General features: G+C 44.8%; 1 protein-coding gene across 1 annotated transcript in view; it reads left to right on the plus strand.

Annotated features, from left to right (window-relative positions):
- Nucleotides 1–822: 822 nt before the first annotated feature.
- Nucleotides 823–21,640, plus strand: part of Tmem117 (transmembrane protein 117) — a 444,694-nt gene continuing 423,876 nt past the window's right edge. Inside the window, exons 1-2 of the mRNA XM_036208156.1 lie at nt 823–1,058; nt 8,046–8,348. Coding sequence (XP_036064049.1) covers nt 8,072–8,348 — 277 coding nt within the window. The 5' untranslated portion in view covers nt 823–1,058; nt 8,046–8,071. The remainder of the gene's footprint in view (nt 1,059–8,045; nt 8,349–21,640) is intronic.

Raw genomic sequence — 21,640 nt, forward strand, 5'->3', positions numbered from 1 at the left:
ATGAAAAGAAAGGGGTTCCTCAGACCAGGTCAGAAGTTCCTCCTGACGCACACTGCAGAGAATTACGTGACCGTACCAGACGACAAGTGTCCAAGATGTGCTTATGTGTATCTATGTGCATGTGTGCTTGAGTGTATGTGTGCTTACATATTTGTGCACGTGTAGTATGTGTTAGTATATATCTGTATGTATTTGTGTGTATGTATGTATTTATGTACACACACCACGCATGTACAAATGACTATCATATTTGTATATATATACACATACATAACTATGTATATATATGCACACACATAACTATCTATCTATACACACACACACACACACACACACACACACACACACATACAGGTACCTGTCTATATATGTGCACACATATATTCACATATTTATGTGTGCATACACACCACACACACTACATATATATTTTATATATATATATGAGAGAGAGAGAGAGAGAGAGAGAGAGAGAGAGAGAGAGAGAGAGAGAGAGAGAGAGAGAGAGAAGCAATCCAAGGCAGGTGTGAGACTCCCGCTGCCCACCGCTGTTCTCTCTACCCCCACCCCTTCTCATCAGGGCACAGCGGCAGGGATGCTGGTGACCCGAGGCCGCGTTAGAAAGTTAGCTATCCTCCCAGTGGCCGCGCAGGTTCCGCGCAGGGTGCAGCCGATGCGGTTCCCGCAGGCCGAGGCCGGGCGCTCTCCCTAGGCCGCAGCAGCAGCAGCACCCCTGCCCTGCCCCTGCCCTCCCTCCCCTCCCCTGCCCTGCCCTCCCCTCCCTCCCCTCCCTCCCCTCCCTGCCCTCCCTGCCCTCCCTGCCCTCCCTGCCCTCTCCCGGCCCTGCCCTGCCGACTCGGGCTCCGCAGAGGCGGGCGGGGCGGCATGTGCCCGGCGCGGTCCGGAGCCGACTCTGCGGCGCGGCGGGAGCGGCGAGGGCGCCCGGCGTAGGCGGCGGCGTGGGCCGCGGTATTTATAGCCGGGTGACAGCAGCGCGCCGCGGCCCGTGTCGCCGCTCGTCCTCCGTCCGCCGCGGTGGCCGAGCCGCGCGCCCTCCGGTGAGTAGGCGGCCCGCAGCCCTTCGGGCCCCAGGCCGGAGCCCCAGGCTCGCAGGCCGGAGCCCCGCAGCTCAGCGGCCCCGGGGCGCGGGGACCCCGAGGGGCGGGGACAGAGGCAGCCGGGCGGGGACAGAGGCAGCCGGGGCTGCAGGGGAGGGAGGGGCCGTGGGCAGCCGGAACTTTCCCGCTCCACCGATTCCGGGGCGCTGGGACCCAAGCCCCTTGGCTGCTGCCTAAAGGCACAGGTTGCACTTCCTAGATGTCCTTTCAGGAAGGCAATAGAAAGGCCTGTGTGTTTGCGAACTCCGCCGTGACTGAATCAAAAGTAGTTTTCTGTATTTCTGTTTTGAAAAAGACCATAGGGCCGCAAGTGTGTTTGACCCGGGAGAGAACGTCTTGGATGCTATGATTCATTCTACCCTCCGTAGAACATCAGTGTGTGTGTGTGTGTGTGTGTGTGTGTGTGTGTGTGTAATACTTACCTTGATATTAGTGCATGGACATAAAGAAAAAAGTCAGTTGAAGTATGTAAAACACGAGGTGCCCCCACCCCAGCCTAGGAAGCTTTTATAGTTTGATTTGTCTTCTGAAATGTTCTAATTTACTGATTATAGTGGTAAAATCTCGGTAAAAAACTATTTCTGCTGTGTTGATTTTTTTTTTTTTTAAATGATGGGTATAGTATCTTCCTATGCCTCCAGTCCTTGCATTTTAAGAGCAGTTGGGGATCTTGACTCAGACGTTCATCACTCCCCTCCCACTCACTCTCCATTTAATTCTTGTGATCAGAAAACTGGTAACCATCAGTCTTACTTAATTTGCTTTAAACTGCCAGTCATTTAAAAGGTAATTCCAGGCACGAATGAACTTTAACCCATTAAATATTGTTGTCTTGGAGAATAATGGTGACAAGCAGATGCTATCGAAAGGGCCATCTGAGCATTTTTAAAGGGTCTAACAATGACTATTGCCTACACTTCATAAAGCCATAGGACTCATCCCCATTTTGCCATTTCATCGGGAAGTTGTCTTTCTGGAAGACCTTCAAACCAACTTCGCTTTTGGCTTCTGGGTTAAAAACATGCTTTGATGGATGTCCAGAGGACTGCAGGATGAAAACGCGGGAGGAAAATTACAAAAGTTTGATACGATGTGAAGAGAGAGGAAGTGATTTATGGATGTGGTCCTGTAAATTAGCTGGGTACCCACAGATTCCATCTCTGTCCCTATGCAGGGACACTTAGGTGGCTGCATCGATTGCTTTAGAAGGTTGCACTTTCTTTAAAAGGCTGTGTGGTCTTTGGACTGGATGGAAAAGCAAAAACCCCAACGGTACATCTGTGATTGGTGTTTGCGTCCTAAAACCTGTAGTGAGTGCTGTGTCTTCTTCTAAACTGTGCTTTGTTGTTTTGTTTGTTTTTGAGGTGGTAGGGATGGAACCCAGGATACTCAAGGATTGCCTTCACCCCACCCCACCCCACCCCATGCCCTGCTAATACGAGTCTGCTTATCTTTCAACTTGAGATAAAGGCCTATGTTTATCTTGAGGCCTATCCTGACCTAGGTCTGGCCCAGGAAATATGTATATGGATTTGGTTTATCCACTTTCTTTCCATTTCTCCTTTTATGGACTTGGATGTTCCACCGCAGCCAACTCTCCCTGGAAAGGAGTGTTCTTTTTCTTTTCTTTTTTTCTTTTTTTTTTTTCTTTTTCTTTTTTTGTGTGTGTGGAGCTGAGGATCGAACCCAGGGCCTTGCACTTGCTAGGCAAGCGCTCTACCACTGAGCTAAATCCCCAACCCCAGGAGTGCTCTTTTTCTCCCCAGGACACTGGTGTCATCCCTCTACTCCACCAGTAAATCTCGATGCTTCTTTTCTATGTGTCTGGAAGCTGAGCTTTATAAACTGCCTACACCTCTACCTGTCTCTTACCTGGCAGATGTCTTCCTCATGAGTTCCCCTGCTTCTTCCCCTTGCCCTCCTGCAGAATGTTCTGGAACAGCAGACACGTGACCCTGCTGACACCATTAGCTCCCCTGCTTCCCTCTGCCTGAGCTTGCTTCCAGGCCTGGTCTTGTTCCCACATGCAGTCTTCTCAGATGCCCCATGCTTCCTGAAGCACTAGGTCTGGACCTCCTTCTCTGAGGCCTTCAATGCCCCCCGAATTATCTCTGCTTTACTTTTCCCTATTAGTTTTAAAAAATACTATCTCAAGTGTTTAGTATTTGTCCCTTATAAAGAAACTATCAGAAGCCCTGAAAACAGGTCCCTTATCAGTAACCTTCTAATCCATGGTCCACTCTCTCTGAAATGGGAACTTGGTACATTTCTATCACCCAAGGTTACTCTGTTATCCATCCATCCATCCATCCATCCATCCATCCATCCATCCAACCATCCATCTATCCATCTATTCTGAAATTAAAGCCAGACTTCACCATTTTTTTCTGTCAGTCTTCTCTTAGAAGCCTTTGATCTCATGTTCTCGGCTCAGTGACTACAGAACAATATTTTCTTTACAAACTCCTTTGATCTAGCTAGAGGTCCTTTCTTTCATTTCTTCTTCATGTTCCTTTAGAATGTCAGCTTTTGGTCAAATATGTGACATTTTAGTCATCTGATATAAATCCACATTGGAACTGGATAGCACGTGGAGCTGCTATAGCAGTTGACGAATGGCCATTTTCAGCCTGTGGTTACCAACAGGGTCATCATAGCTGCTGTGTATAAAACCGAAGGCTTCTATGGCATTAATGGTGGCATCACCTCACTGTCCTTGCTGATGAGAGAATTAAGGGGCAAGGAGTTTTCTCCTCCTGAGAGTCAGACTGAATGTCAGCAGTGTCTTCCCAAAGCACCAGCAGATCAACTCAGCTACTTAAGCTGGTGCTCCAAACCAAGGGATAAGACTGAACCATCTTGTGGTTCTTGGTTCTTTCTGATTATGCTGTCAAGAGTCATGTGGCTTAGTAACAATAGACTCATCATCTCAGAAGTGTTTTGAAAACTTTAGAAATACTTCTTAACATGCATGCAAAGGGCAAAGTTTTGTGCAGGGAAACCATAGTTAAAGCATTGGTGCTGGGTAGTCCACCTTTGAATCACACCTCTGACCAGCTTTACTGTTCTGCAGAAGGTACCAAACTCTCCTGGTTCCAGCATCCATGTTTATGAAATAGGAAAATAAGAGTGTTTTCTTGACTGGGCTGCTACTCGATCTACTAGAGATGATTGCAAAGCTCACTAATATAGAGGCTGATGTCCAGTGAATCCTCAGTAAATGTTAACCCTTCGTGACAGCGATGATATTGCAGAGCCAGGCACTGGTGGCCAGGGCCATGACTAGCTGGCAGTGCCATCTTTGCAGGCTTAGGGTTGGATGCCGGCCTTTTATCTTTTCTTTAGTAAATGTTGACTGTCACCTGGCTCTGTCTTTTGGAGACATCTATCGATTGCCCACTCTGCGCTCAGCACTGTGCTCTGCCCTGGAAGGAAACAGTCCCTTATGATCTCTCTAAGGAGTATTGAGTGAAGAAGATAAACGTGTAAGTGGGTGATTTCACTAGGAATTGCTAAGAGTAAAGATAAAGGCATTCCCACATACAGTTGTGGGGTTGGAATTTTTAAAAACAAAAAGAGAAATATGTGCAAATTCTGTGCCTAGTAGCATAATAGTCTGTCAGAAAATTCTCAATCCTGGATTCTTAATGACAGGGTCGACAGATGAACCTGTGGTCTCTGAAGATGCTTATGAACTACAGAGGTAGAAATGGGTTTGGCATTCTGGACCTTACCGGGATATCTAAAGAACCAGAAAGCAGGGCTACAACTAGACAAACTTGACATCCTTGTGTCTAGAGTTGCTTAATAGTGATGGGCAAAGATCCCCAAGTTACTGTGTGAGTGTTTGAGTTATGGGCTCCCCTGAAAAAATACCACTTTAACTTTGGGATGTAAGGAAACAATAAATCTATCCTAATGTTTCTCACAGAAAGACCAAATGATCAGTATCAGGGTCCTGCTTCATTCTGCTAGGATCGAAGTCACTGAACTGTTGAAGGAGATAATGAGCCAATTCTGAAGCATGGCAGAAACAGCTTTTTGTAAGACCGACCCTCCAGCACTGGCAAACGAGAAAGGGTAACAAGGCCTGGACATTAAAATTCTGACTTTTTTTTATTTGTTGGGTCTGTGAGCTAGTGCTTGGAGTTTTCATTTCCTTATCTGTAACATGATAGCGACAGGAACATTCATAGCATCACTTGGGATTAACTGAGATCATGCACTGGTGTAGGGTTCCTGCTTGGTGCTATAGTTCTGCCTCCCAAAAGAGTGTACGTTCTGGGTAGCAGCAGCTGTCTCCAAACATTTTTGAATGCGCTCATTTCACTCAGGCGTGTGGACATTCTATTGCTCACAAAGCAAGATTCTGAAGTTAAAACAAAACAAAACAAACAGCAGTGCAAGGCAGAGTATTTCATGTTACAAAAAGAGTCAAGGGTTGATGTTTATTCTCTGGGTTCTCACCCCTATGCCAATGCCTGTGCACCTGCCGTGGGAGAGGAGGCACCAGGATCGCCGCTGGTAAGAGAGGAGCATAGTCACCTAGGAGAGAGACTTAAAGGACACCCGTGCCTGTGTGTCTCTGTTGCTAGGCCTGTAGGAGAGTCTGTTACGACCTGGGGTCGTTGGGGTGAGTCTTGGGGAATTGCTGTAGGGTGGTGGTTTTTGGACAGGTCCACGGTCTCTGCATGAAATGTTGTTAGCGGTGGGCTCATTCCTGTGTCAACTGCCACGGGCATGCATGCCATTCATTTTCATTCTTCACGGTTTGCTTTGCTCTTAGGTGTGAGCACTACACCTGTTGTAGTGCATAGCCTACGTGCAAGGTCCCAGTCTTACGACCCTGGGAACAGGCCTTTCTGAATGTTTATGAAGACCTTCTGGGGCTTGCCATTGCTTGGCAGGCTTGTGAACTGAAGATGCAGGACTAATCAGTTTGGGTGAATTCTATGGCCAATCCTTGTGCGTGTTAACGTTGCTTCTCTAAAACAGTTGTAACAAATTTTCATTAACTTAGATTATGGCTTTAATTGGCATTCATGAGCCAGAGGTATAGGATGGGGTTTTGGGGCCTTGGAGCCTGTTCTTAGATCTTCCATTGACTTTGAATCACTTCAGGCTAGTGTGTCATTGGTTATACTTCCATTCAGGGATAAATGAAAACCTTTATCAATACCCTACCCCCTGCCTTCTCCAAGTGTTCAGGATCTGTGAAGGATTCTTTCATTTATACAATTTTCCTGGGGGAATAGTAAGCTTTATTACAGATTTTCTGCTATTGCCTCTAGAGGCAAAAGTATCTCTAGGAAGTATGCAAGGTTTACCATCCTAGAGGCTGGGCCCTGGCTCCTCCCTGCTAGATGTGGAGAGTGCCTAAAGCTGCCCTGTCTACTGTGCATGGGAGGGGGCTGTTATTTCCTGGGGTCAGACCCCAGAGACTCAGAGCACAGCTCTCTGGCTGGATGGCTCCAAAACTGAGAGTCTCTGTTCCCTCTCTGTAAAATGAAGGCGTGGGAAGGGTAATAACAGCATTTAGCAGGTTGTTATGACCCCAAACTGACATACTAATGATACATGCAGACATCCAGCACACAGCTGCGTGGACTTTGCCAGGATTGTTGTCCCTGTCCCGCTGTGCCGCCCCCCCCACCCCACGCCCTGCTTTTAATCGCCTTGGACTTATTTTTAAAAATTGAGAAAGAAGAAAAATGAACTGGTCAATGGAAGTCAAAGTCTATCCTTTATTAGCATTGTTTTTCAATATATAGATAGTTATTATTGTTGAAGAAACCAATATAGCTGAGTCTGAGAGCCAAATCAGATGAACACTAGCATTAGCTATAGGGTCCTCTCCCCAAGACCAGGTAGATTTAGGCAGGCAGGCCCAATGTAGGGGTTACAGTGTAGGGGATTTGTGGGTCGCTCTTAAGAAGGTTGGACGTGAGCAGGGCTGTGGACCTGGGCATGTGCATGTTAAGAAGGGTGTGTGCAGGTCCTAACCATTGCTATGGAGATAATGGGATTTTGCAATGCCCTGTGCCCTTGCAAATTACTGCCACTGCCTGGAAGGAGCAGCCTGGGTCTCCACCCAGGAAACCATCCTGCTTAGCAGCCTGTAACGTGAACCTGGCCAGGTCTTTCACTGAAATCTTCCTTTTTATTGCCCCTCACAAGCAGAGTGGTCCAGCTCTGCCTACCCCCCCCCCCCCCCAGGATATGCTTAGTGTAGATTTAGCTATATTAAAATCTTGCTTAATTTAACCAGGCCATAAAAGGTTTTTTGGTGTTTTTTAAATTTTCTGCCCATGTACCCATTTGGCAATGTCTAGAAAAAGATTCGGAAGTATATCTTGTATCCATCAAATTACTTACTTACAGCTGGGCCCAGAGGGACTTGGACAAGGTGTTTGTAATGTGTGTGTTCAGTTCACTTCTGATCCCGCAAAGATTTAAACAGCTTTGTAGGCTTATCAAAGGTAAAATGTGTAAAGGCACTGTGTAGATTTTGTGCTCTGTACCCCTCTCTCCCCACCATGTCATCTTAGTCATTATCTCACTTTTTAAAAATAGTCTCATGTAGACCTGGCTGGCCTCAAACTTGCTAAGTAGCTCGGCCTGGCCTTGAACTCTAAAAACTTCTGCCTTTGCCTCCCAAGTGGTGGGATTACAGGGTTCTTCCATCCCTTGCTCCTTCCTCTCCTTTCTTTTATGGTCTGCCCACTAGCCCTCCAGTGATAGGAGATAAAAATAGATGGGAGGGTGAAGGAAGAGTTAACTTTCTTCAACCTGAGACTTGGTGCCCTCGGCAGGGACAGGGGTGGTGATTCCCACATATCTTCGTGTGGAGCTGTTATAGGTCTGAACAGGCAATGATGGAGAGATGGCCCACTTTCCTGCTTTATTTCTGTATCTTTTTCCTTACAGGTAAAGCAGCGTCGAAGGCTTGAAGGATGGGTAAAGACTTCCGCTACTACTTCCAGCATCCTTGGTCTCGCATGATCGTGGCTTACCTGGTCATCTTCTTCAACTTCTTGATATTTGCCGAGGACCCAGTTTCTCACAGCCAGACAGAAGCCAATGTTATTGTTGTTGGGAACTGTTTTTCGTTTGTAACCAATAAATACCCTAGAGGAGTCGGCTGGAGGATTTTGAAGGTGCTTCTATGGCTACTGGCCATCCTCATAGGACTAATTGCTGGCAAGTTTCTGTTCCATCAGCGTTTATTTGGTAAGTACCATGTGCTGCCATGCTGCTGGCTCTTGACTTTTGATTCTCTGAGCCAGAGCTGTCTGTTTCCAAAACACAGTGCCAGATGCTTACAGCTTGTCCTCTAGCCTCAGTCTGTTCTGGGCTATTGTCGTTAGGCAGATTCGTTAATTTTCCTTTGCTTGATGTTTAAGGGAAATGGTCATGAAATAAAATTGATATCAGATTTCACTTAAAAATGGCTTAAACCAAAAAAAAAAAAAATGAAAATAGCCCTAAGTGTGGTATAGTGAAGAGTGCAAATTGTAAAGACAGTGTCTTCTGTAGCACACACTTCACTAAAGTAAGCTAACTGCTAGCCATATATATATATATATGTATGTGTGTGTGTGTGTGTGTGTGTGTGTGTGTGTATGTATGTATATGTATGTATATACACACACACACACACACACATATATTATGTATATGAAATTATAGACAGCACTTTTTTTGCATCATAAAAATCCTTTTTGCATTTATTTATTTAGTGTGGGGTGTGTGTGTTCAGAGAACAGCTAAGAGAAGTTGGTTCTCTCCTTGCACCATGTGGCTTTCAAGAATTAAACCCAAGTCACCAGGGTTTGTGGCAATAGACCCTTCCCTCTGAGCCATTTCTTAACCCCCATTGTTAAGTCCCATCCCCTGGTTAAAAAAACAAAATCACAACTTTGGCTTTATAATGTTTATTTGGAACCTGAATAGTACAGTATACTAAAGAACAGAACCTCTTGGCAACAAATATCAGAAACATTAGTTTAAGTTAAAAAGTAACGAGTTATGTGCTAGAGCAGTGGTTCTCAACCTTCCTAATGCTATGACCCTTTAAAACAGTTCCTCATGTTGTGGTGACCCCCAGCCATAAAATTATTTTGTTGCTGCTTCATAACTGTATTACATTGTGAACTATAATGTAACTATCTGATATGCAGGATAGCTGATATGTGACCCCCCCTAAAGGGGTCATGACTCACAGGTTGAGAACCATTGTGCTAAAGGGATGGACTTTTTGGTTAAGAGCATTGGCGGCTCTTCCAGAAGTCCTGAGTTCAATTCCTAGCACCTATATGGCGGTTCACAACCATCTATAACTGTAGTCTCATGGGATCCTATGCATGCAGACATACATGCAGATAGAAAACTCCCATATACATAATACATAAATAAATCAACAAGTAACTAGTTATAAGGATACTGGAGTATTGCACAAAGGCTGAGGAGGAAATTCACTTTGGACTTTGGGGTGATCAAGGCCCAGAGCTTGGTCAGGATGAGACTCAGTGTGCATTTACTCAGTTAGACTAGCTTTACCCAAGTTCAAACTCCCAGGGAAGAGACTGACTGACCCAGTGGGATGTGGTTCCTGCTGCTGGCCTAATTGATGTTGGTCAAGAAGTAGAGATATTTATCCAACAGATATTCACTTATTACACACCAGACACTAGGCTAGAACATGTAAGAGGCAAAGCCTCTGCTCTCATGAACACTTACCTTCTGTTGGAGGGAGGTAGACAGATAACTGTGCAATACTTGATGAGCTGAAACACCAGCAGGATGAAATCAGATGTGAGAGCTGCAGCTTGGTCTGTCACTAAGAGACTTTAATAAAAACGCATTGTACTCAGCAGGAGAGCAAGTCGGGAAATAAAAGAGTATTGTATTCGGCGGTGATAACAATTGAGGTGGGGAATTCTAGGGTGATTTAGACAGAACATCTTTACAGAACAAATAAATATGATTGTATCTCTTTAGTCTTGGGCTGAGAATATGGGAAGAAATCGTAGCTTTACAGGGGGCAAGAGCAGAGACCCTATTCCTTAGATGCAGGCCTGAGTGAAGATGCTGACGTAGGTGTATCTGAGGTGGGGAGGGAAGGAGGAGAGCATCTCCCCACTGACAACCCTCACTTTACCACGAAGAACAAAAAAGAAAGATGGTTGGATAATAAGGGACTTTAAGCCACGTGGTCAAGGTTTGGAACACTGGGTCGAAGGAGGTCAGTGGGCCAGGGCCAGGTGGACAGGTTGCTGCTGATTATCACAGTGAGCCACCGGGGTAACCACTTACAAATGTGAATGGTGCCATTCTGAATTGTCCAGCACAGTCCCCAGGCCCTAGATCTGAAAGTCTGGTGGGGATGGCTCCAATTTGCATCTTGCAAATAAAAGCTGGCCAAAGGGAATCTGGCTGCACAGGAAGGGAGCTAACAGTCTGGAAGCAGCCTGAAAGAGCTTGAAGACTTAGTTGAACACCAAGCATTCTAGAGTTCAAGTGAAGTGGAAATAATGAAAGGGCGAAGATTTGTGGGTGTGGTTGAGTGACAGTCATTCTGTAGTGGTGATTTCCAGGGTGTGGTCCTTAGGGTTCCATTGGGTGGTCAGGAGGGACAGGTCATTGACACAGGGGATACACAGCAACATAGTGTTAGTTGGCTCTCTCCCATCAGATATAGAACAGGCATGGCACTATATGTAGTAATCACATGTGTAGAAGCAGTAAAGGGTGGGTGGTGAATGTGAAAGACTCAGTTTCCACAATGGGTAAGGAGTTCTGGAGAGAGAAGTCAGTAGGTTTCCTTACGAGTAATGGCTACAGGTGTTGGTCAGCCATTGGGGGAACTTTGAAAACCGCAGTCGTTCTGGCAAATGGGCCAGACTGTTAAGGCTGGAGAAAAGCATCTGAATGTATGAAAGAAAGGATGACTGGGAACCATCTAGTTAAAATAATGGCTTGATAATGAGGGTAGGTGATTTGACTTGGAAATTGCTACATGTTGCCAAGTTATTCTCCTATAAATTCTGTCTCTTATACTGGAACCAGATGTCAATCACGGCTTGCTTGTCAAATCTCCTGTTAGTATAAGTGGTTTAGCTCTGAAAAAGCACTCTAGATTTCAAGTGGTTTACTGAGCATGAACTATTTTAAAATAGTGCAAAAGTGCATCTTAACTTTTCTGCTTACAATAGAAAAGATTTCAACGTCAGTTTTATTACCTTTTTCCTCCCCTTACTCAAAATCTCCGGAGTGGTATGTATATCTTAGAGAAGGAGTAAGTAGTTTGCAAGTTTTGTGAGTGATGGAGTGTGGCCTCCTGGCTGAGCTTCCCGACCAACTCAAAACCTGTGTTCTCTGTCTCTTTACATCTCTCTTCCTCCTTGGCCCAGGAACCCTAAATCATCCCTCCTGGCTAGTCTCTTTGCCTCTGGTTCACTCTGGATTATAGAGTGATTTTACTATATTGCTAAGTGACTCCTATCATCTACAAGATGGAATCCAAATGGTTTGGATGGGTGGCTGAGCTCTTGATGACTGCTCCAGCCTGACTCTAGCCTTTCCACAGTGCACAGTGTGTTACCCTCAAACCTCTGCCTTTTTCTCTGTCCCTTTTCCATGGCCCTCCAATGTCACTTTGGCCTCCTCTGACGGCTCAGCCAACTTCTTTCCCCTTTCAAATCCTAGTTCAAGCATCACCCCCTCAAGTTGCTTTCTGAAGCCCTCCGGCATTATTCCGGGTGTCTTCTCTCCACAGGAGTCTACTTGCTGCAAAGCAGTGGGGGCAGGATGGCCTCAGCTGACAGCCTGCAGCATTGTGGGAAAGGATCCAAACTTTAATGCAAGCACCAATGTTCTTATTGGCTTGATAAGAGATAAATGTTTCTGTCTTGGTTCCCAGATAACTAGCCTTTATACATAATTCATTTTTAAAAAGCTATATTTAAGCCTTTAATGATGTGAGGATACAAGTCCATGACAGTGATGTTGTTGATGGTGTGTGCATGCTGAGGGGACTGAAGCTAAGTCACAAGCAGAGAACTTTGTGCTACAGAAATACCAGGATGGTTTGTGAAATGATCAGAGTGTTTTTTGTGCTGTCTGTGCAGCAGTTTCGCTTACTGTAATTCTCTAATAAAATGTCAGATGTAGATATTAAATAAAATTCCCTACCTCCTTCAGTTCACTCTATAGCTCTCATATACTTTACTAACTCTTCTTAGGAAACTTCAAAAGAACAACAGGATGCTATTAATTTATATACAAAATGAGGGACTGGGGTGAACTGGTGAGCACCTCTTTAACAGGTTGAATGGTTACTGATTTATGTGTGAGATACAATGTTACAATTGCAAATTTATAGCTATATAGATAAAATGTTATGATTGCAGTTTTACAGCTATGTAGATACAATGTTACAATTGCAGTTTTATAGCTACATAGAAGCAGCGTGCTTTTTGTGTTAAGACAGGGTCTTGCTTTGTGGCCCAAGATGGCCTCCAACTCTCAATCTTCCTGTCTCAGCTCCTCAAGCTCTGGGATTATAGGCCTTCTTCGCTGTACTAGCAGGGGCAAGTGACTGAGGAGCACATTCAAAAGAATTTTTTCAGTTTCAAGACTAACTCTTGTTGAATGTGGTATAAAGATTTATCAGAAGTGAGCTCTGTTGAATCATCGGTTTGAACACTCTGGTGTCTCTCTTTTCTGTTTGCTTGAATGAATCTAGCTTTTTATTTTATATCCATTCAAATAATATGTTCTGGCATGATTTTATATCCATGGATAGAGAAATTCTGCTTGTAATATTTATGAGAAGGGAATTTAATTTCTTAAGTTTATTAAATAATTAATTTTTATTCTATATATAAATTGAAGTTATTCCCAACAATATGTGCACTAGTACATGAATCAGAAAGTCAGGGTCATAGAAAAACAGGAAAACCTAATGTACTTTGACTCTGTGAGCTGTGTTATTCTGTGAGTTCTGAACTTCCATGGAACCTGTAGTTGGATTTTTCTTTGGGCAGCCGGCCAGCTCCAAAATAATGACTTGGAGACTTCTTATTAATTATGAAAGCTTGGCCTGTAGCTTAGTCTTGTCCCACTAGCTCTTAGAACTTAAATGAACCCATTTCTATTAATCTACATTTCACCATGTGACTTTTAACCTTTCTCATTGTGTGTGGTCCACCTCCACATCTCCACAGCATCATCTCCTGTGTGCCGCCATTCCCCTCCTCTTCCTTTCTTTCTCTGGAAATCCCTCCCATACCTTCTGCCTAGCTTTTTATTACACCAATCACAGCAAATACCTCTCCACACAGTGTACAGATATCCCACAACAGGAACCCAGGCAGATGGGGCAATAGAAAGCTTTACCTCCTTCGGCTGTCTGCAGTAATGGTGATTTCAAGGCCCATACAGGAGTTGTCTCTGCAAAATGTTAGGATTTCCTTGTTATAAATTTTAGTAAGTGGTTTGTTCTTCCTTCTGTTTTGTGCAGGCAGTGTTGAATGGTGAGATACCAGTGCACATGTGGATTTCCATTTTTTTAGTCTTAAGCTTCCATAAAAGGACAGAGCATAATATTTAAACATAAGAACAAGTTTATAGTACTATATTCTGCCTGTCGCATCAATCACTAATTAAGAAAATGCCCCATAGTCAGATCTTATGGAGGCATTTTCTCAATTGAGGTTCCCTCCTTTCAGATGACTCTAGCTTGTGTTAAGTTGACATAAAACTATCCAGCACAGCCTGTTTACATTGCCCAGCCCCCAACAGAATATTAATGAAACAGTTGTGTGTGTATACATATATATGTATATATATATACATATGTATATATATACATATATATGTATGTATATATTTAGTCCCTAAGCTATACCACAAGCCCTTTGAGAGTAGGCCATATGCTGATATTTTCCATCTGATCCTCAGGGACTAAACAGTGCCTGACACACAGTATTCAATACATTTAAAGGACTGGATAAAGATGTCTTCATCTTTCCTATGTTGATTTTGCTGATGTTGCCTTTTCATTGGAAACTATAGAAAGGTATTCATTTGTTCATTCATAAAATATGAGATAGAGAATTTAAAATCTGGTTAAAGAGAGAAGATACATAGGCATGAAAAATTAAATACTCTGATAATAAAAGGAAATGCATATCAAGTATCAAATGAATAGTCTACACTGAGTGATGTGGGAATTCAAGAGGGGAGGTCACAGTGGGCTAGGAAGCTGAAAAGAAGCTTTCATGCCCTCATGGGACCTCAACTGAGTATAAATCAAGAGTGAGACTGGGTAGAAATGTGTTGGGAGGCTTTGATGGTCAGAGGTTGCAGTCTATTAGGCCTGACAGCTCTCTCCAGAACTCAACAACATGAGGGACTCTCTCCCCATCAAGACTTCCTGCTCTCTACCTGCCCTTATCTGGAGAACATCTCTGGGCCCTGAGGACTGACCTTATCTGAAAGCTGTCTCTAAGCCTGGATGCCTGATTTATCTCTAGCATGACCCTTGGCACCTTCCTGCTGGAAGCCTTCCCCCGCTGCTGCACATATGCTAACTAAGACTTGTACTAGGAGCTTTGCCATAGGACCCTGCTGCCACATAGGAAGCCTTATGATAGGAGCGTGCCACTTAATACAAATAGATTTGTGGCTAAGCTCCCCAATCCTATGTATTTTCTATACTCTGGAATAAAGTTGAGCTGATTCGCCAGTCATCTCCCAGAGGGCTGCCTCCATCATATCCACAGCCATTAGAACCCTGTTCCTAGCTTCTACCCCCTTCACCCTTGTGGACCAATGCACTAACCATCCCAAGAAAGAAGGAGAACCACAGAAATGAAGAGGTCAGGACATGGGGTAAATGGTGATGTGAGCATAGGAGATAATGATGAGTCAGGTTTTTAAATATGGGCGTGGTGGTAAGAGGAGAAACAGGACTTGTCTGGAATGAGGTTGTGAAAGGCTTGCATTAAGAAAGAGCAGGAGAAACAGTGCTCAGGTTGGTTGGGTCGCAAGTTCTTTGGTCTTTAAATGCTAGTGTTGGGACTTTAGACTTATGTTCTCTGAGTTTGGGGAAAATCTGAAGAAACTATGAAATGATGGCATAGTTACTGGGGGAGTTAATGAGGCAGGGTCTGAGGGGAGTTGTAAAGGAGAGACTGGGGAGTTAGAGATTTCCTTAATTAGGGGTTGAGAGTGTTCAGGCCCATGCGCAGTAGGGAGGGAGTGAGGGCAAGTCAAGCAGGATGTGAAGAGGAGAGAATGTGAAGCTTCCAGGGCTGGTGGGACCTGAGGGGTGAGCGTCAGGGTGGGACTGGAGGTAGCTAGGACAGACTGGGTGGGATGCTCGGCAGTCTGATCATCTTGGGGCTGAAGGAGGAGAGAGAAGGTTCTGCCTCATGGGGAGCAAACAGGCAGCGGCCATTTGTCAGGAAGACTGTGCACATGTCTCACCAGGCTTGACCTGGGCCATCGCTCTTTTCCCAAACCACGAGGAGAGATTCCTTTCTTAAAATGTAGTGCATGTTTCTGTGTTCAGCTGGTCACACTGCTAAATGACCCACTGTCAAACTTGTTAGTATGAATAGTAGCTGGATGTCTGTTTCTATAGATATCACGTGGGAAGAGGAAACAGGACTAAAAACAGCCCTTGTGTGAGCTGGGGTTAGGTTTTGCCACTAAAAGAACTTGCTGACATATTTATACAAACTTGGGCCTGGTGTTTCAGAGTTGCAGATACTGGACTGAGGGTCTCTGTTTGGCTACAGTTAAGAACCTTCATTTTTATCCTTACTTTCCCCCAAGATATCTGAGCCTTATTAAAAACATCTTGATTCTTTTTAAAGTGTTGTGATATCAAAGGGCTGGTTTCTATACTAAAGAGAACTGGAGCTGGATGGCTCTACCAGTCTTATGTTTGTATTGTGCAAACAATTAATGGCCTTCTAGTGTTTTCTTTGTGCTTTTGATTGTTTTATTTTAAAGTCAAGTTTTTTTTTTTTTTTTTTTTTTTTTTGTTTTTGTTTTTTTGTTTTTGAGGGGAGTAATTTCAATATATCATGAGATGTTGTTTTTTACTCTTTGGGGGGGGGAGGCTTGCCACCCAGCTCCCAAATACATTCACACACAGGGGCTTATTATTACTTATGAATGCCCGGCCTTAGCTTGGCTTAGTTTCTTGCTGGCTTTTCTTAACCTTAAATTATCCCGTCTACCTTTTACCTCCGGGCTTTTCCTTTTCTATTCCTGTATATCTTTCTTTCTCACTCCATGGCTTGCTGTGCAGCTGGGTGGCTGGCCCCTGGGGTCCTCCTTCTTCTCTGGCTCCTTCTTTCTCCCACTCCTCCATTTTGTTTCTCCTTCTATGTATTCTCTCTGCCTGCCAGCCCCGCCTTTCTGCTGCCTTGCTATTGCCGTTCAGTTCTTTATTAGACCATCAGGTGTTTTAGACAGGCACCGGAACAGCTTCACAGAGTTAAACAAATGCAACATAAACAGAAGTAACACATCTTAAATTTAATCCTACCACCCGAGGAGGCAGAGCCAGGCAGATCTCTGTGAGTTCGAGGCCAGCTTGGTCTACAGAGTGAGATCCAGGACAGGCACCTAAACTACACAGAGAAACCCTGTCTTGAAAACAACAACAACAACAACAACAACAATAACAAAAAGATATGAAAAATCAAGCACTTTGGAAAAAACATTATTTCAATACAATGATATGGGTATGGGTTGAATTGCTTTGCATTAATTTGAGATCTGAATAGCTCATTAATAATAAATGAATAATGAATTCACTAGTACTTATGACGGATAGTCTTTAGGTGTATCATAGTACTTAGCAGTACATGTAGAAAAATATATTCATAACTGCTCAGCAGAAATACAAAACAGTTTGTGGTTTTTAGTATTGTATGACCAAGATGACGCAGATTTCTGTCTCTTGGAGTCAGGTAACAGTATGCCCATAACATGGTTCTTGTCTACAGAGATGCAAGTGGTACTGACACTGTGCATAGCTTTAAACTTTGTCTTTTCAAAGTATTGAGTGTTTTACACTGGGGACAATGGTTCCAGAGAGATATCACCATCTTTGTTCTCAACCAATTTATCCCGAGAGTTACTGTCTTCACTTCTGAAAGCGCTTAGATTGTCAGTACTCAGTTACGATCTACAGAGAAAGTACTTTCAGAGCCAGAGATGACAGGAGACTTCCTTGCAAAGCTTGTCATGTCCTTCTGGTAGGAGAAGCAAAGCACAGCTTTGACATGTAGATGTATGGAGCAGGTTGTGGGAAGCAAACCGAAAAATGGTTGGCACTTTAAAAAACAATCAACAGAATGTTGTTCTTCGTAAGGGAATGTGATGTATGAGAGCCGTGGAGGGCGGGTGCAGACCTCTGTGGTAGAACACTTTCCCAGCATGTGTGTGGCCCTGAGTTTGATGCTCAGGGCTACAAAAGGGGTCACTGAAGTGTGGAGCCCTTTACAGATCTGCTCCATGACTGCAATGCTCTTTCTCTCCTATAGCAGGAAGAGACAGCAAACCTGGAAATCCCAGCGTAACTATGTCCTCCCACCTGCTTGTGACGTGTATTCATTAGCTTGCAGTCAGAGGCACATCCATTAGCACTAAAATACAATCAGCTGCAGCCTTCAGGGCAGAAATCTGCTGCGCTCCAGTGCCTGTAGGACAGAGATTACAAACTCCGTAGACAGGTATTTCAAGGACTTGATACTCAGGTAGAGCATTGTAATTCAGCAACCAGGGAAGCATTCTAAGTACTTTTTATTTTATTTTATTTTTTCTGTTCTCGGTAGAGATGAGTCACTCAGGGTCAAGGGACTCTTTCCTTTCCAGGTTGATTATTGCCTCCACCTCCTCTTCTCATTCCCTATGTGGGAGGTTATGCCGTTTGGGATCCTCATGCAGACGACTGTCAAATGGAATCACAGCAGGCAGCTGGACCCACATGCCCAGCAAGAGGAAAACCAGCTCACTATTAGTGAGGTGGCCCTGGCCAGGGGAGAAATTGGCAGCTCATGTGACAGCAAGCTGGCAGGGAAGAGAGCTTGCTTATTGGATTATTTAGAATTAATACATTGTTTGTTTTTCCAACATAGGGTAATTATTCCCGACTGAAGCAGGGTGTTATTGGAGAGACTACGGCCTTTTTTTTTTTTTCCTGGCTTGCTTTTCTTCTTCTCCCTTTCTCCTCTCTGACTGCTGTAATTAGACTCACTCTGAATGATGTTTTCACGGAGTTAAAATAGTATGCTGCTTAGGGGGTGCTGTGGACTAACAACAATGTTAGCAATGACATCAGTGGGCGGTCTTGTTCCCTTCCCAGGGAAATTGGCTAGGTGGGTGGCGATGGGAAGGATGTGGGACAAAGCTCTCACAAGGGGCTGTGTTGCTAGGTTCTAGGTAGAAGGGGACAAAGGAAAGCCATCACAAGATGTAGGGGCACACAACATCAGCATAGAGTCCTCCACGAAGGCGGACTGGATTCCTCCTGACTGTTAATATCAGGTTATGTGTGTGGGTGGTGGGAGAGGCACTTCTGTGGTTTGGGTTTGGGTTCTCATGAGCGTGACCCAGCGTTATTGTTGATGGATACACAGAAAGGCACAAGGTTCCTTTGCTTGGCTCCAAGGTCATTCCAATAGCCAGCAGCAAAGTTAGACCCTAAACTGAAGCCTGATTTCCAGACAGAAGCCTTTCAGGGACTCCAGATGGCGAGCTGGCCACGGCCGGCCTTGTCTGATTTAGGAGTGGGCTGTGCCAGGCCACTCCCTACCGCTGTGCTCCACCTTGTCTGTGACCAGAGCTTTCTGGTACGGCCTCCACCTGACAGCCCTTTCTTGGGGTTAAAAAGGAAGTCATTTGACTGACCTGGCAGGAAGGTCTCAGTTTCAGGGCAAAGACCGTCATTGCTGCCGAGCTCGGAGAAACTCCAAAAGTGCTTCCTGCAGCGAGCCAGTTCTCAGCAGATGCTCCTTCAGCTTAGGAGGAATGTGATGACGGGCCAAGATTTTTCCCTTGCCTAGCGCACACATCTTGTACTTTGCATGTCCTTGAGGGCATGGCCAGGATAAGCCAGCTAAGAGTGGACACATGGGCCTGAGAGGGCAGGCTTGAACCTGCCTCAGCAGTTCAGGGAAGGTTATGTCCTGACCTAACCCTCTCCACTTTATGGCTGTCCCAGTTTCTTCCTGTTTAACAGCACCATTTTGCCACCATGATTCCTGACGCATGTTTCGGGACTTGTTTGTCAGAGACGGTATTAGATGCTGGGTCTTCCAGGGGATTTCAGCACACACATCCACGACATGGACGTATGTAAATAGAGCCTTGATCTCAGGTGCCCATTAGACACACGCCAACAGGGCTGCCATCACTGCAATGCCGGCAAGGTGCAACTGCCCAGAAGGGAGTGGGCCACCTCGTTTGAAGAGGTGAGGCGTTGTTCTCAGCAGGAATGGTCACAGGAGGTTTTGTAATGCGGCATGTGTTAATGGGAGCTATGGGCTTTCAGGATGCATGAGCCTGGCCAGAGCATCCTTGTTACAGCCTTCTCCACTGAGCCCTGTCAGTAATGGAGAATGCAAAGTCTCTGGGCATCAACAGCACCAAGAGAAAAATCTGTCACAGTGAAAAGGAGGGCAAGCCAGGTTGGTGGTCATGTGCTGGGTAGAAGGGAGGGGCCAAAGGGGCGGCAGGAATGTGTGAATGAGGGAGTGTTCCTGGATCAGCAGATTTAGTTAAATGGGAGGCAAGGAATGGAAACTTCAAGGAAAATTATGGAAACTCTTTATTTGTTTTTTTAAATTGAAAATAGATATTTTTCATGCAGCATGTTCTGATTATAGCTCCTCTCCACCAGCTTCTTCCAGAATCTCTCCACCTCCCTACCCACAAAAATCCACACCTTTTCTTTCTCTCTCCCATTAGAAACCAAACAGGTGCCTTAAGATAATAAATAAGTAAATAAATAAAATAAGATAAAATTAAAAAAAATTATGGAGACTTTCAAAGACCATGTTCAAGATCTTAAAGTGTCCTGACAAAAGCAGGAGGCACAGAACATATCATTCTTTTCGTAAAATTTAAATTGAAAATGCTATGTGCTTATTCTGGGGAAAAACTAAAACTTGAAATCAAGGAAGAAATTGAGCATCTTTAATCTCAAAGGTGTCAAAAATCACAGCCGTTTGGAGGGAAGGTAACCTGAGATTGGCTCCCTGGCCCTGTGGCAGCAACATCCCCCCCCACCCCCTTCCCACCGCACCTGGACCCCATGATGGAGCTCCTTTTAGAAACAAAGTCAGTGAAGACAGATGGAGGAGGAGGCAGAGAGTGAGGAAAACCCAGATAAGACAACCACCCTGCCCTCCTCCTGCTTAAAAAACAATAACAACTTCACTGAAGGTCGCTGGTTCTTGGAGCCCATCCCTGCCATATATTAAACACCAGCTGCATCAATCGGTTTCTAAAGTTGAAACTTGACCTCTCGCTCCATCATCCTGCTTTATTCTCCAAGTTTGCTTAGGGAGACGAATGTTTACCTTGGGTTATTGTAATTCCAGGAGAGACCACGAAAAGGCGCATTTATTTCACAAACACATACGCTAAGCTGTGAAGGCATCAGTGCACTGAGCTGGTTTTTGAAGCTTCGTGTTTGCCTGAACCTGTTTGCTCTCAACTGATTTGTCAAGTTCAGGAGCCTTAAACAGAGGCTCGACCTCCTCCATTCAACAAGTGCTGAGCATCTTTTAGGTTTGGGGGTTCTAATCCTGAAACACACAATCTCTGTTCTGTTTGTGTTGAGCTTGCAACATAGTAAGGAAGGACAGACAAGTAGATAAGCCACTGTCTGTGAGTCAGAGGACAGAAAATGCCGTGGTGACTGAACAAGCAGGATGGGGGACATGGAGCAGGGGATTGCCTGAATTCTCTCTCTGGTGAGATGGCATTTGAGTAAGGACCTGAAGAAGATGAAGCAGGCACCTGTGTGTCTTTCTGGGAGAACACATCCTATAAGAGCATGGGGCCATCACACTTGGTAAGTAGCAGAGGTCACAGGTCAGTGCAGGGTCAGCATAAAGACAGCAGAAGTCGGGGGTGGGGGGTGGGGGGGTTGGGAATGGGGGTGGGAATGGGGGGGGGGGGGTGGGACTGGAGGACTGGAGGAGTTCATTTGCAAAATCTTTTTCTTCTCAGGAAGTGAGAGGGGATCACGAATAAACAAATAACCTTACCTGATTTTTCAGTTGCTACTTTAAACTTAGTGTGCTCAGCTTGGTGTCTAAGAGACATCACGGTGTCCTGCTTCCAAGGAGGACATGCAATCAGTGCTTCCCATCTAGGACTTCGTTCATTCTTAGGAACTCCCCACCTTGGACTCCTTTATGGCCGTGTCAATGAGAAAGCTCCTGGCCTCATTTTCTGGACTCAGTCTCATTAACATTATGAAGCCCAGG

The sequence above is a fragment of the Onychomys torridus genome, chromosome 16 (assembly GCF_903995425.1).
Source record: "Onychomys torridus chromosome 16, mOncTor1.1, whole genome shotgun sequence".
Classification (NCBI taxonomy): Eukaryota; Metazoa; Chordata; class Mammalia; order Rodentia; family Cricetidae; genus Onychomys; species Onychomys torridus.